General features: G+C 39.9%; 1 protein-coding gene across 7 annotated transcripts in view; it reads right to left on the bottom strand.

The window, feature by feature from the left end:
* qkia (QKI, KH domain containing, RNA binding a) overlaps positions 1–15,412 on the bottom strand; it is an 88,122-nt gene extending 72,710 nt beyond the window's left edge. For 2 of the 7 annotated variants that reach the window (XM_044142037.1, XM_044142039.1), the window contains exon 1: positions 14,974–15,412. In XM_044142037.1, coding sequence (XP_043997972.1) covers positions 14,974–15,118 — 145 coding nt within the window. In that variant the 5' untranslated portion in view covers positions 15,119–15,412. The remainder of the gene's footprint in view (positions 1–14,973) is intronic. The other 5 variants (XM_044142042.1, XM_044142040.1, XM_044142038.1 and 2 more) reach the window with 4 other exon arrangements.
* Positions 15,413–17,013: the final 1,601 nt, after the last annotated feature.

Here is a 17,013-nt window from a genome sequence, read left to right as displayed (position 1 = left end):
GGGCTGATGCAAACAGACAGAGCGCGATGCAGGCCTTTAATGTCACCACTGGTCCTCACATGAAAGAGGCAATGTAGCCCCAAGGCTGGATTTTTACCACACAGTCGCACATACACAGAAGGAAGCTGAAAAGGGGGGAAAAAAAAAACATTGGAAAAATAAGAAAACATCAAGACGGAAAAGACATGAAGGTGGTGGGAGCGGTGGAGGGACTCTGCTAAAATAAATAGAGAAGAAAATGACAAAGCAGGGAAAAATGAGTCATCCCCTCGGGAGAAACCACGCTGGAAACACCACTACAATTAAACAGTTCTTGTATTGACTGCTGCATTGTAAATAAGGAGGACGAACAGAAGGATTTCTGCATGTTTAAGGCTTAAAGATAAAGAAGAAAGTAAAGTGAATGTGTCTGTCGGAGGTGAACAGCCCAGGGTTTTACATAGAGCGTCGATAAAACCGAGTTTTTATCGACAGTGTCAGTTACTCAATAAAAATAAGGTTGCGGGGAGAACACCCACAACAACAGGCTAAACTTGAACGGTGGGAGAGGAGGAGAAGAACAGAGGGAGGAAGATTAAAGGGGACAGAATGAGACAAGTCCATCTCCTACCAGACTATTCTTCACCTTAAGGTGTCAACAGCAGCTGGCACCTTCATCATGCCCACACCTGCCCCACCTGCTGCTGTCCATCCTCAGCTGCAGTCAATCTTCCCTTCCCCAAAGGGTCATTCATATTTAAAGGAAATTGATCTATTTATAAACTTTGCGCAAGCGTCAAGAGGATCAAATTTAAATTTTAAACATTTGTCGGTCGATTCGCAAAGTCACCACCATCGCAGAAAAGAAAACTCAGAGGCAAAGAGGAGGCTGTTGGGGCTGGGGATGAAACGATTCATCAATGTTCCAGTAGATTTAAAATTATTGTACTAAACGGTGCTTAAAGTTTGAGCTGAAAATCTTTAAGTGAAGTGTAAGGGTAGCTGATTATATCACAATCATTTCCATATCTGTGTGCAATATTATCACAATATAATCAGACTGCAACTAAGCCTCTCACAATAAGCAATACATCAATTAATCACGCTATAAATGAAGATGAGTGTGATGATTTCCACTTCCATGATAGTTTTTGTAGTTCATGTACGTGATGATGCCCTTTATGATTGAAAAGCCACCATTTTGAAAAATGCTGCCAACATTTGACACAGTTTATCGTTTTATTCATCGTTGTAGTTGTTTCGATTATTTATTTTGGATCTATTTAAAAAGTATTCTACTTTCAGTGCTAAATGTTCTCCGGAAATTAAAGCTTATTGTATTTGGATTACAATACCTTTATCATTATATTACTTGAAAATGGTCTCAAAATGACAATATTAGCCTTTATCACAATAGTTTCTGGGACGATTCATCATCCAGCAAAACTTGTTCTCTTAGCAAAAACCTGCCTCCACAGAGAGTTTCTTCCCCCCAGTCTGAACACAAAGAACACTGGAGGAGTCAACTACTCTCCGGTGAAAAACGTAACCATATTTTCACTGTCACAATCTTTCTTTTGTTCCTTCTGTATAAAAGTATGGCTGCAAATACATCTATACGTTGTTCCCCTATTCTTATTTTAAAACAACTGAAGGTTTTATATTTAAACTCACAGTCTGACGCAGTGAGAACCTGAAACCAAAGTCAAATTTCTTGTTTGTGCCAACAGCTGATTGTAACTGTCAGAATGAACTTCTTGCACCGTGTTAAATATTACCTCATAATATAAATTCTATGTTGCTCCCTCTTGGGGGTCTGCGGCTGCAATAAACCCAAAACAGAAGACATAAGTATTTGTTTATTGCAAATCCCGTTATTGTTATGACATTCATCCAAATTGGATGTTTTTTTCTGATATTGTGTATCCTGGTGGCCTAGGTATGCAGTTTCAGAATCTTCTCCATATTGAGGGTTGGCTGATATAAATTTGTGCTTTTTTTTTTTGCAACGGTGCATACTTTCCAAATTTTTAACAGGCATATCTTTGGGTAACACATTGTTCCTGCTGTTGTCTTCAAGTGAACATTATCTTTTCTACTGACCAGCAAATAAACCATTTAGATGAGCACTCTGCCGGTTTTTGCCAGCTACTGGAAAAACAACTGCAAAGCAAAAGGGGATGATTTATAATCTTATTTTTCTGACCAATTTCTTAGTATATTAAATATCAAATGCAACTTTTAGAGAAAAACATGGCTAATGTTTGGAAGTTTCTTAATTACGATTGGTTTCCAGCTGGCATTCGGTTTGAGATATCAGTCACTCAAAACGTGTAGCTCCATGTATGCGTTTATAAGCAGAGAGCTCACTCAGTCTCTGAGAGAGAGAAATAGGAAACATTTATTTTCTCACGAGGCAGACACTAATGTTATATACAGGAGCATTTATAGACAACGTGCCGCACTTTCACAGATTTTCTGATATTTAACATGTTGGGCTGGTGACACTTAATGCCAAAAGTCTGATTGTAACTTGAACAAAAAGGAAAGGACTATGAATGAATAACTGACATTTTTGCAAAATAAGAGCCCTTTGTTGTTTTTTTACACAATCAGATGTGTGAGTACTAATTAGCATCATCTGCTGTGTGATGTTCTGCACATTGAGGCTTTCAGATGAGAGTAGTGCTGTCTAACAACACAGATGACACTGGAAGGAAATCTATATGTAAATATCCTCTTACTGGAAAAGAAGAACATTCTTTTAGGGTGCTTCGTTTTTTTACTGTATCTTTTAAAAATGAAAGCAAACAATGTTGAGCAAGTTATATATTTCCACTACCACAATTGCAGAAGGGAAAGTGAGTCAATCCACTTACACTCCACATGTTTAATGTGAACGAATGCAGAAAAAAAAGTGATCCCAAGTTGAAGAAAAAAACAAAACAACCTGTTTGGCCAACTGAAATATTATTGGCATTAACAAACCCTACATTGGTCAGTTTCAGTGTTGCCACAAAGTAGGAAGTCGCTAGTTTCACTGTTTGACACATTATACCCAGTCAGAACAATTACACAAATATGGTCACAGTATTATCACGTTTACTTTTACGCATAGCAACTATCCTCACTGTGTTATGCTAACTCCTGCAGAGAAAACCACCCCGCAAGCCGTGTAGCTAAAAGAAAGCTAAAACAATGTATTAGTCACTGCTATGACCCAAAGCTCAAATCCCAAATTCAAGCCCCAGGATTTACGAGCATGGTAGGATCAGAGGGGAAAAGCATCAATGAGGTAAAGCTCTAAAACACCAAGATGAGCTGGCAGCTACTGTATTATATCGCCAGCATCTGGACAGACTGCAATGACATCCAACACCCAGGAAGAATGTACAACATGTGCCTGTGAGAGGACATATACATGCAACACAGAGCAGAGTGACACGCTATACATAACTCGCAAAATTACAAACATGAACTGTGCAGATAAAGGAATATTGGATGAGGTTTGAAGCAGCCAACATAGCTGATAATATAATTAGGCTGAGAACCTGTTACACTTTAAACCAACACATAATATGGATTGTTATGTGATTATTAAGCTTCACGCATCGAAAAGCAGTAGAGTTAATTGCGCATTAAGTTGCAACACAGTTCATTCACAGCACTAAACAAGCAAACAGGGGTCGCACTTAGAGGCCTTCCCGATACTAATTCAATATGTTGATTCGGCTGAAAAATAAAAGCATTAATGGGGTCAGCTGGACCCAACGGTGCATTACATGCTGAAAACACTAGAGACACAGATGCACACATTGATTCAGACATTTCTGCTGGACAGTTTTTTGTGTGGCGTATGAAGACTGTGAAGCAATGTTGCAATAACGGATGAAGCAATCGTGCTCTTCCTGGCCGACAGAATTCAGATTCTCAGTGAAGTCTGACCTGCTGGGTCAGATTTTAAACGACGAATTTAATGAACAGAAAGAGACATCAGACTTTTTTCAATACTTTGCCTACTGATTAACAGTCAGAAATTTGTCCCATTTAGATCTCTGGCCATTTGATTTGTTGCATTATTGTAGTTTTTTTCGCACCATTATTCCCATTTTTTCCCCCTTTTTTATTTGTTCATGTTTATATATTGTTCTCATTTCCTTTATTCCTCTTTATTTTTTATATTTGTCAGTCTTCTTGTTATTTTTTCATTTCTTATTTTTCACATATTAATTTTCTTTTTTTATATTTCTCAATTTGTTTTATTTTCTTACTTTTTCCATTTTTTTTTCAATCATCATTTTTCCTATTATTCCTACAATTTTTTTTTTACTATTCTTATTTATTTTAATCTACTTACTTCTTATGTTATCCCCCACATACACAAAGGATGGTGCCAACATTTCCTAATAAAAAGGCAACAAAAAGAGATAGATGACATAAATAACATATTACTGCTATAAAACAAATTAAAAATATGAGAATTACATTCATGTTATGATATAATGTTACTGATGGGTGAAGTCCTAGTTGCATTGTTTCTGAATCTTGACAAATTATTATTATTTGTTGTTAACTGATAATCCAAAAGCACAAACAAAAACAACTATTTGTTATTTCCACGACTGCAATATATTCAAATTGAAAACCAAAACAATGTACAGCGTGTATTACAGTGTGAGCACAGTAGCTATGGTTCCACTTTCATTGCAGATATCCAGTCAAGCAAAATATTTGCACCCAATTTATCACACTTAATATTGGAGTTCAATTTGTCTCCAAATACCATTTACTGTATTTGGTTTAGGAGCGACAATGTTGTAGATTGGAAGGCAAATAACTAAATCCAGACAATGTGTTTAAAATGTACAAAAGATTTCGAGTTGGATGAATGTTGCAGCTAAGACAAATAAATGCAGAAAGTAACAAATGCAATGCATTGTTGTGGGCTAGAACAATGCTTGTGTGCATTCTTCTATGTGAACTTGCTGGAATGCTACAGTGTCAGTGTGTCAGGCCCATTAAAGCACAAAAAGCCATTGTGTAACGTTTGCAGAGGACACAGAGGGCCGGCCTGTGGAGCTGAGGAGGGGTCAGTGGCCCTGTTCATATCCAACCAGATGACCTCATTCACAGAGCACAGAAACGCCGTCTCCCCCCACGCGCAACCTTGGTTGCCATTTTTGCTCACAGTCGACATAATCGATCGACAAAGCGGCACTGAGGGTCACACACACACTAAGCCTTTAGTCAACACATTCTTTCCTGCTAGTTATCTGTAAAATTCTGATGTCAGTCCTTCCTGTTGCACTGTGGGCTACAGAGGCTCTTTGTCTAACTAATCAAAGCTAAATCACACAACAGCAACTGTCTAATCTCCAAATCAGTCCAGTGATCAGGTTAGACCCACTTTAAGTGCTACTACAAGTATGACAGTTTTTAGCAAATAACTAACAAGACGCAAAACTGGTTTGCTAGCTGTTGCACAACCCAGACTTCATTTATGTGCTGCAACTGTTGCTGGGTGTGCTGCTTGTGGGTATAAATTATGCTAAACAAACCGTGTTTTACATTAGAGCACAAGAGTGTGAGGCAGAAAGCCAGAGGAAAAAATACAACTGTGCAACAGATGTAACTGGAGTTGGGTCAGAAAGCCTGCAACACACGAGGAACATGCATGATGACATTTTAGCTAAGAAGTTTAATCCTTAGATGTAAAATCAACTAAAAATGTCAAAGTGCTCTTCCAGCTTTGCATTCACATATAATCATACATGGAAAAGATAAAAATAGTACAGAGTCAGATCACTGATGCACGTACCTTCAGGCCTGAGCATTTTCACAACTCAAAGTCAAAACACTGATAAACTTCCAGCCCCATAAGGAGGTCAGTGTGCTCCAGTGACTGACTCCAATCAGCAGTAAGGTGAAGCATTAGTAGCTTTATGTTTGGGTTGCTGGTCTACACAAGTAGCAATTAGTTTTATTTAGCTAGTTATTGCTTATTTAACATGTATGTATGAATATTTTGAAATAAGTCACTAAAAGAACATTTCTTTTTCACAAAACATTAAACCAACACAGACTGACCTCTGGACTTGGCCTCAAGTCAAACTGAGTTTGCCAACCTTTAGTCGAAAACATAGAAATAACGTTAGAGAGTCACAGAAAACTAAAGCATCACTTTTTATTTTTATCTTCCAGCGAACTGATGATTCACGTTTTCAGTCAAGACGCGAGTTAACTTAAGAAATTATTTTCAGTCACTGAACCCAAAGCAGAAGTTGAAATACTTCACTTTGGCACTCATATTAAACTGAGCTAAGATGCACTATGTGAGAGTTTGTGGGGTAAACACACATCAGGCTGGAGGTTAAGTGCTCTGACTGTGCTCCTGGTAAAATTTCTGAGCCGGCTGCCAACGCTCGCCTGCCATTCCTCCTCTGAACCCAGAGAGAAAATGAATGCAGACTGGTGGGCGAGGAGGAGCGGAACAGAGGCAGCATTCAAGAATTTATTTATTTATTTATTTTTTAGCTCTTATGACAAGCGAGAAAAAATTCAGGAAATGCTGGAAAACTGCAGATATTATTCCTGAGAAAACACTATTGTCAGAAGCTGTACCTGTTGTGACAGCGCAGAAACCTGCAAACTACAGTGAGAGAAAGAAAGGGGAGGGGGTTCTGTGAAGGGTACTACACCAATATGAGTGGGAGAGCTATCTGAAGCACTCCAAGAATGCAACAGGGTGGGAGAGCACTTTGAAAAGAGAAATGCTGTTTAACTTCTTTATGCACGCAAATGAGTTAATGGAGGTATGCGATGAGAGAAGATCTGTGATGCAACCTAAACAATTCAAAGGAAATCTCAGACAGACCATCTCTGTGGAGAAGAATTAGAGAAGAGGAGCTTCTGTTGTCACCCCAGTGAGAAAAGAGCCCCCTTTCTTCCTCCTCCTCCATGTCTGTCAGTCAGAAAAACAAACCACTGACTTGTCCTCCCGGCCTGAAAAGCCTGTAACTTTCCGTACATGTTGTTTTCATTGGCAAAAACACACACAAGTTTCATGCAGGGTGGAGCACAGTGTTCACAAAAAAAGAAGAGAAAAGTACCTCAATTTAAAGAACAAGTCTGAGTCAGGAGACTGTTGTAATAGAATGATTGCAACATCCTCTTCCACATCTTCCTCTATAACCCTGTTTGTCATTGTGTAGTAAACACTCAGAGCTCGGACTCGAGCTTTAGCAAGCGGCTAAACATTGTCAGGAATAATCCTCGTGCAGCCAGGTTACCTTCTGCTCATTCTCTGTTGGTTTTGATACAACCGCTCGACTTTAAATGCTTCAGGGGAGAAAGAAAGAAAGATAAACATGCTCTTGCAAAAACGACATATAGGGGACGACTCTAAGTGTTGGTGACAGTCAGATAGGCAGCCAGGCAGGCGGTTGGGGCAGGGCAGAAGACAGAAGGCCAGGCGGAGGCAGCGGCGATAAGGAGGCCCAGCACTCATGGGATGGAGGCCTGATAAGAGCGCTGAGCCGTCGCTGGATGACTTTATCATACAGCATCCCAGATAGGAGTGGCCAAGGCAGAGCAGAGGGAGTGACGAGGTTCCAAAGCTGGAGTCAACACAGAAACCGGAGCAGAGGATGGTTCCTTTCCTGGTGTAAAGCTGCCAACCTCACCCCGGCAGGCTTATTGGGCCTTCAGTTTGCCGCAGATGTTGGAGCTCAACCAATCACTGAGCTGCATTTAATTTAACTCAGCAGTCAGACATTAACAGGATTGACGTCACATCAGAGTTCACAGGTTGTTAGTTGCAAAGCAGAAAAACAGCAGGATTCACTATTTGTTTTGGCAACAACTGTTAGCAACAGAAACCATCTGAAGCATTAAACACTGACGGACCATGTTCACAAAGCTATTTCAGAGCACTGAAGTAGCAATGGTTGAATAAGACACAAACTCTCAAAGGTTTTAATCGTTAACACCCACAATTATTACTAAGCAGAGTACGTACACAACCATACTATGGCTGTAACTAATGATTGATTTTATAATTGATTATTTTATCGATTAATGCGATATAAAAAATGGCATATTCTGCAGATTTGTTTTATTTTTATTACTTAGCAACTTCGTCATATTTACTGCCAGACTAGCGGGGTTTCCACAGATAATAAAATAGTGCAAACTCAAATCACAAAAATAAATTTGCTTAATGGAAACACAGAAATTTTTGGAAAAAGTCAAGTTTTTAGACAAGTTTGATATAAGTGCAATGGAAACACTTTTTCCACCAACGGAAACAATTCTGCTGGAAATGACTAAGGCAGTGGCAGGAACCATTCGGTGGGGTAATACACCAATTTTGTTGTTTGTCAACCACCAACAATCATTGAAAAAGAAGAAGGAGGAGGAAATGGTAGGAGACTGACTGTAATGACTTATCGTGTGAATAAAAGTATTCATATGTGATTTTATTTGTTTTTCAGTTCATGGAAACACTGCAACTGTGTTTTTGTATCAACATTAGGGGAATATCAACAAAGTTTTGGGCACCTTTGTAATGGAAATGCAGCTACTGATTGCTGCTCCCCGCCCCCCGACAGTTGATTCAATGGTAACATTAATAGAAAAGGTCTTTTTTTTTTTCCTACTAAATTCTCAGTCTTGCGATTAAAAACTTAATTTGAAACTCTTTAAAAGCACTGAGTTATTTCATAAATTCCAATAGCTTAACAAAAGGACAAACCACATTGATTGGGATAACTCAATATTAGCTGAACCTTCACTGAAAAACCAAAGTGGTTAAAATATATTTTAACCACTAAAATGCAATGTGCCTTGCATTCTAGTGAGTTAGAATGCAAGGCGCCTGAAATGTTAAATTTTATTCAAACAGGACTTTATGACTGAAACATGGCGAACACTGACATTTCAATTATTGCTCTACTCTACAGTTTAACTCCAGAGGTTTGCAAATGCAGGTATAAATTTGCAGGCAGTGGATTAAGTAATAAATGTCAGTACAAAATTGTAGAGCTGCTGACCATGTGTTTGAGTAGGAATATGGCAAGATGAAATAATTCATTTATCACAAAATCTTTGACAAGCAAAGCCGTCTACGTGCCAATGTTTGTTACTGATAATCACAATCTTTAATCCTGCTATCTGGCTCATTAGACACTGAACTTGGTTCTCTTAATGTCATTTTCAACTTGACACTTGGAGAAGTCAAATTTTTAGCACTAACAGAGTGCAGAGATAATTTATCCCCGCAGAGGGGAAGCGAAGAGGGGCCACATGTGGAGAAGCTAGTGGCAGACAACACAAAGCTTCCACTTCTCTCTTCACACTGGTGGCTGCAGCTCACTAAACCATCTCATAGAATGGCTCTTAGTTAATTAAATGCCAGCTTCTAAGTGGAGTTCAGGGAGAGGAGAAAGGGTTGGAGTTTAACAGGTTCCTTCCTGCTACAACAATCCTGGCCTAACATCCCCAGATCTCCCAGTCTGTCTGTCTTTATCTGCGTTCCCTCAGCTTTAAGCAGCATCTCACTCATGAATGTGCTAAACTGACTACAGGTCAAAAGGTTACTGGAGGTCCTCAATGGAAGGAGTATCACATTGGGTCAGCTTAGCCAGTGTAGTGCTTGTACAAAACAAAACAAAGATGTTCAGAATAAAAGCAGATCTGAACACAGACTTTTAGCATTCTCCCATTCATCACAATCCGCTCCCTAAACAGTTTTTCCCAGGGGAGCGCTTCTCTGCAGACAGTTTGTCCTCCAAACGCTGACAGTTCTCCCGGGAATTTCCCGGTAAAATCCTGATGCAGAGATGCAGCGAGCAGATTCAAAACTGTCTGGCAGTGCAGATACAAACACGGGGAACATTTTCCACAGCGGCCATGTTCGGACAAAACAATGCTTCATTCTGGGTGTTTACACACCAGATAGTTCTGCAGACTTGGTTGGAATGGGGAGCAAAAATTGCAACATTTGTTACATTTTCAGTAAGTGCAGTTGCTTTCACACTCCACTGTTTCAAACAAAACAAACCTTTTCAAAATCCTATTCCACCCCTCGCATGTGGCGGTGCAGAACCAAGAACCACCGAAGGAAACAAAAACCTCTGAAGAAGAACAAGGAAATTTAATTCTTCATGAAATGAAAACAAAAATGGAGTGGCAAAAGATTTTAGCGATTGTATTTTTTCTCTTTAGTTTTTGGTAAGAAAAACACAAGGCATTTCTACTGCAAGTGCTAGACCAGCACGTTTGTTTTGATTGTATTTACCCAGAATGCTCTGCACTATAGTTCATTTTCTGCTTTAGGAGCAATTTCCAGTAAACTTGGCGTTCACTTGTGCATTCAAACCACAAATCACTTCAACCAAACCAAGACTGAGGTTTTAGGCGAACCAGAGTTTGCCTTTGCGCATTCACACCTCCCGAAACAAACAAGACTTTCTGGGCAAACAAACTAGAGTTCATTTAAACTAGATTGAACAGGGCTGGTGTGAATGCATCCTCAGTCTACTGGGCAAAACTCATAGCCAGGCCTCTGTCTATGAACCTTCAGAAAATAATCATGATTGTTGTCATTTGTGTCCTGTAACTATAAACAGAAACATTAAAAACTTTGCTTTTGTGTGCCTCGGTGACAATGACCCAGAAGTTTCCATCTGAACCGTGTTGCTTCCGTTTACATCTCAGGTGCCAAACAGCTGGGCTGATCAGCCAACAAGCAAAATACTCCTTAATTCTGTGCAGACTGTCAGTTCTCCACTGGGATTCTTCCTAAACCTGAAACAGCTACAGATGTCCAGATTAATATGATTATATTCCTCCGAGCCAACAGAGACGCCCCCAACTCTCAGGATCATGTCCAAATAAACCACAATGTCTTAAACTGGTAAATTAAGCTCATCCAATCGGCCTCCTTAAGTGCCCTGCTGCTTCAAAACAGCACTCCTCGCTGGCAAGCTGCAACGCTAGATGGTATACGGTCCAACTACATCTGCCAAGAAAAAAATATATAGCAATTTGAAGCAGCTTGTTGGCAGGCACCTCGTAAAGAAAAATAAAATACATAAAATACAAAAAAACCCTCCACAGCAGGTGTCACTTCAAGGAGATGAACAACTGCAGCGCAATGGGATTTCTAAAGAGGCCTGTCAATCGGGCGGCGTGACCTTCAGGGGCCACATATCGGGACAGTAAGGACGGCCAGGCACACACACACACACACACACACACACACACACACACACGCACACGCACACACACACACACACACACCAACAGAGCAGGGTGGGAGCAGCCGCCGCGCACAAGGGAGGTGTCGGTTTTCTTCCGCCATGGAAACAGCTGTGCAGACATGCATGAAATGTTGGGTGGGTGAAGGAGACGTGCAGCTGTCGTGAGCCGGACACAAAGTTAGAAGTGCTACAAGACGCTGGAGATCTTATTCACTGGCCTAAGGTTGGATGGTCACATTCCAACAACAAATCTGAGATCACATGTTGATCTTACTGAGAGCGCTTTGAGCATGACCAGAAGGGTAAACGCTTGTGGAAAGAATGTTTTACGTTCTCCATGGATTGCTGACCTAATTTCAACAACTTTTCAAATTGCTGCTGCATTATTTGTTGTCGTGACAAAGCTGCTGATTTCACTGAGATAAGACAGACCGAGAATCAAACGCACAAGAAAACAAGTAATATTACTAAAAATTAATAATCAACAAGACTATTGTGGTAAAATAATCTTAGCTGATATTCTTCGCTGCTTTTGAAGTACAATAATCTGGACTGAACTAGACATGGCGTCATCCGTTTACTTGTGAAGGAGAACAACGGGGTTAAGAGCCTGACCCCAAAAATTCCACATCCACAAAGTAAACAAACCTGCACAAAAACACCACCAGTCCAACAAGCTGCTCCGGGTTGGCCTTCAGCTCAAATGCACTTTTTGGCAGTAGGGTAAAGTTTGGACGGGCGCTGTGGAGACGCATGTAAACCTCAGGAGGCGTCCGTTTAGACCAGGGCAACTGGGGCTGAAAGTTTCAAGTGTGCCGCCAAATTATTTCCCTTTCCTACAGCTTCTCAACCTGCTAAAGCTCATTTTTTCCTCATGCTCTTACATTAGCTGTCTTTCTAAAAGTGTCACCATGAGCTCAGTGAGGAAACATTTTGACTGCAGAAACCTTCTAATAACCAACCGCTTTGAGGGAAAACCAAACGGAAGTGAAATTTTATTTTTTACATCGCATCAAAGCGAAAATCTCCTGACCTCTCTTAAGCAATAAAGAAGCTTCTTGTTTTCAGTTACACCAGCAACAAGAGAAGCCGACTGAAAACCTCTTAAATCAAACCACAAACACACTTCAACAGAAAAAATTAGAAAAGTTACAGTTAAGCTTGCACTGGGTGTGTGGATAGAACTCTAAATGCTAAATTTTCAGAAGTTTTGATTGATCCTCGGCTTTACTTTGAACATGTGCCGCCTACATATACACACATTAAAAGTCTTATAAATTCATTAATCTAAAAAAGGTCTGAAAAGCAATATGAAGAAGCATAATTGTTTTCTAATCCAGTCTCTTTCTCCCAGACTTAAATATCCCCGTCAGAACACATCTGCATACCTGCATGATCTATGAGAGCTTAAATATGAATATGAAGCACCATTTCTTCTGGTTTGCACAAATTTAAAAATAAAATTAAAAACTGGTTCATAAATGTCTATATTGGGTTTTTTTTTTCTTCTTCTTGGAGCTAAAATGAAGACGTGCTGTCTATTTCTGTCCTAAGTGTCTTGTTTATCAGCTATCAGAGCAGGCAAAAAAATCCTTTCAGACCGGTTTAGCAACTACATACTACAGAGCCAACTCATCCAGACATGCAACCGAAACCACAAAGTATGCGCTGCTCTTTGCCTCCTCCGCTGCTTGGAGTAATCCCTGCTTATCCTGTAGCTTCCTAAATAGTATATCATCACACATTATGCTTATTTACTGTCCTGTCCAGGTCAAACGTTTCCCACAATACGGGGACAGTGGCGCTCTCTAGTGTCCTCTACTTCCTTACATAAACCATAGGACCAACATACCGCTCCGACCAGCTTATGTTTTTGATACTATCAACAGAAAAGCATGAAACCAGATAAAGCCCACCAGAGGAAGGGAAAACCCACCATGCAAAGGATAATTTTGACTGCCAATAAGAAAATGTATATTAAAAAAAATACATAAATACGAGTAGTACACGAGAAAAAAAGGGGGTGTATTTAAAGCAAATCGTGGCTGGTGGGACAAACGTTCAAGCAGAGGAGAAACTACGCGGCGCCACGTTTGGAGAAAAAGTTGGAGGGCTGAGTAATCTCGGTGAACCCCCCCTCCTCCCTCCCAGCGGCGGCACCTCGCTGCCCATTGTTCGGGCAACAAGCTGCACATTCCACCGCGCTGGTAGCCTCCGCAGCTGGGGGACAACTAAACCTGGCCTGGACTAAATAAAGGGCACAACTGGAGGCGGAATTCAGAAAAAATACATCATCCAGTGGCAGAAATAAAGCTAAAGCCCTGGTCGAGTTTTGAAGACGTACGTAGCTGAATTGACGACGCTGAAGTTGGTGTCCGATTCGAAGCGTGACCAAACTGGATGAGAATCTGGTCAAACTTGAACTGGAAATGGGGCCATTTTAAGGTTTGTTGGCCTCTTCACCTCTTGGTTTCAAGATGAACCTCCATTTACACCAATAAGGAGGCAAGAAAATTAAACTAAACTGTGTTTTTCCTCTTAATTTCAAGGCTTTACCAGCCATTGTATATCTAGTTTTCAAGTTAATCCTCATCCAAGTTACTTAAGAAGTCGCATACCTTGCAAAAATCAACTTTGATGTTTCACAAATTGTATTTCATAGTTGTGATCAGTGTTGAATAATTTTGTCCAGGTTTGACCTGTCTACTTACCGTAGTTCTGGACCTATCTAAAAAGGGTAAAGAAGCAATAAAAAGCAAATCCAAATAGTCTTAGTGAGTTTTCAGAATCAGAATAAAAGTTATACAAAAAATAATTTACATTGTATATAAAATGTGATGTTGTAGATATATTTTTGTCTGGCTTTGACCTTTTTAAGGATGCTGTTTTTTGTCAAAGAAGCTAAACCAAAAATGAATTCCTTAAAAGAACAGCTTTTACAAACCACTAGGCGTACTTTATATAACTTGTATAATTTGAATAAAAATATTCTGTTCTGGTGTGACCTTTGCATTTTAGTTTGCAATTTCAATCTCATCTGAGGACATAAAGGGATAACATTTTCAGCTTTTAAGTTTTAACAGATCACAAGTTGTATTGGCAAGAATTTATATCATTTTAAGTAATATTCCAATATAATTTGACCACACGAAGTGGTTTATGTATCATACTAGTGCAGATCAAAGGTATCTTGGTTAAATAAAATGAAACAAGATCTTTAGTCTTGAGCCTAAGGAGAAGTATCGAATCGGCTACCAACTTCAGAAACGTACCGAGAGTTCAGCGGAACGCAGGAGTCTTCAGCTAGCTTCAAATGTGGCTAACAAGCTAAACTGCTGTGAAACATGTGAGAAGAAGCTCTGTCGATAAAAAACCACGACTTCCTAACCCCAACTAACCCTTTACCCACTCGTCTCAGAATACTTTTGAAGGGTATTATGTGGTTTTGCTTTCTCTAAGTGAGTCTAGCAAAGTTTTCCGCTCGCCCAACTCCGTTTGCTCCAAAACAAAACTCCCTCGATGTAATCTCAAACTGGGCAGAACTGGATTTTTTTTATTCGGGTGGGGTTATTTTTTTAAGTTTAGTGTCCCTGCTACTCCAGACAGTATGGGAGCGCCCGTTCCGCAGCGGGGACACCCGGAGAAGTGGTACCGAAATCGGACTGCGCCGTGGTCACGCTCCCCCTTCCACGGCGCCACCCCCCGCCACCCGCATGATCCAAACGCAGCTTACCTTCATCCAGAAGCCGCTCCAGGTGCGTGAAGATCCCGCAGAGATTTGGCAAACTGGTCATAAGCTTCTTTTCGTTTAATAATTGCATCAAATAGTCCGGACTCGGCCTCGGTCGCTCCTTCACTTCGACCTCTCCGACCATCATCTTTGCGGCGAGAGCGAAGAGCGAACCACCGTGAAAACACAAAATCCTCTTTTAAGAAAAAGAGAAAAAAAAAAGAAAAAGAAAAAAAGAACTTGCTGCTTCAATCCCTCGCTTCCCTCCTCCTTTAGAGCAGAAGAAGATTGTGTAAGCCCCTCTAAAATTCAGGGTTTTGTTGGTTCTTGTTGTCTGAGTGGAGAGGGGGGCCGAAAAGAAAACCGTTATGTCCCTTCCACAGACTCTCCTTTACGCCGTGTGCGCTCGGGGACGTTCGATTCCACCACTGTAGAAAGGAACCCGCCCCCTAAATGTTTATTGGTCAGCTTGTGTTTCGGGGACTAATTTTTAAACCAATCAAATTGAGCGTTGATGCCAAGAGGGCGGAGAGAAATTTTTACATCGAATGATGGACAGGGGTTGCAACCAAAAGCGAGCTGTATGCAGGAATGCACATAATGCCACCGAAGTGTTGTCAACACAGAATTAAGAAAATTATTTATTTCTTCCTTACGCCGTTTACGGCTACTGGCATATTTCTGAACGTGCTCATTCCGCCGAAGTTGAACCATAAGGAGAGAGGACCGCTTACCTTGAACTGTAAGCATAAGTCAAAGATAAAGACACAAAAAGTCCATAGGGGGTAAAGACAAGGGGATATGTGAAGGAACGTTCTCCCAAAAAGGGGCGAAATGGCTGGAAAGACATGAAAGGCAAGGTGAGCATCTAACACAAAATAAACACTTCACCCAAACAAGGTGATGACAGCAATTTGCTGAAGATATGCTTTCTTTCAGCAGGGACAGAAATTAGATAGTCCAGAAGAGAACCTAAAGTTGCTTAGAAGATTTGAAAATGGGGCAGAGGTTCATCTTCCAGCAGGACAACAACACTACCTTCCCACAGCATCAACCTCCTCATCGACTCTTTTAAGATCTTAGAGTAATATGTGTTATGTTAACATATAATTTCAGTCTGGGATAAATGAAGTATTTTTAAAATGAATTGAACTGAACTGAGTTAAACATTCAGCTGGAGCAGAAATGGAATGGTTTATATCGAAGCACATTCATGCTCCAGAAAATGGATGAAAGACTTGTAAACTGATGTTTTATATCCAGATGTGGAAAGCTGTGGAAACATACAACCTCTTGAACCTCAGGTTGTATATTTGTAAACAAAACAAAACAAAACAAAAAATTTAGAACCATGTTTCATTGTCCTACCACAAATATATACTAGTTGTGTTGGTCTATCACATGAAAACCACCACAAACCTAATTAGTTTGTGGATATAAGATAAAATATTCAATAGTTCAAGATGTGTTATTGCTTTTACAAGATATTCTAAGAAAAGGATAAAAAGCAATAATGATTTGCAAAGCAAGCAAAATGTGATTAAATTACATAGTTTCTACTAATTATTTGGCTCCTCATCAATAGTTCTACGATTCCATACATCATAATAGCTTATTTAATAACTTTAGTTTTAAACGTTTTAGTTCATAAAGTTATTGACATCATTCTTCTTTGTTTCAAATGCTAGAAAAATAGATTTGGTTTTATTTTATTATATGTTGCACAAATGACTCACATTTGTGCAAGTAGTGATACAGCAATTCAGAGGATTCCCTTCCCATAATCCGTAGGTTTGGTAAAGATGTAAGGTTTTTGAAATGACTCGTACAGGTCTCCTAATCTGGTGTAGTGAGCTGGTATGAATACTCATACGTGGGTTGAGTGTGTGTTCAGTCTTTTGCTTCAAACACAGGATTTTGTGTGACAGACATACTGTAGCTCCTCAGTTGCCAAGACCAGCCCACGAATAGGAACATGAAATCATTTATGTGTGAGTTTCAGTTATGTTGTTGAAATGAGAATTAAACTAAAAACATTAAGTC

This window comes from Gambusia affinis, linkage group LG16 (genome assembly GCF_019740435.1).
Source record: "Gambusia affinis linkage group LG16, SWU_Gaff_1.0, whole genome shotgun sequence".
In the NCBI taxonomy this organism is placed as follows: domain Eukaryota; kingdom Metazoa; phylum Chordata; class Actinopteri; order Cyprinodontiformes; family Poeciliidae; genus Gambusia; species Gambusia affinis.
The sequence above is the reverse complement of the archived record's forward strand: the minus strand, read 5'-3'. Positions and strand labels throughout refer to the sequence as shown.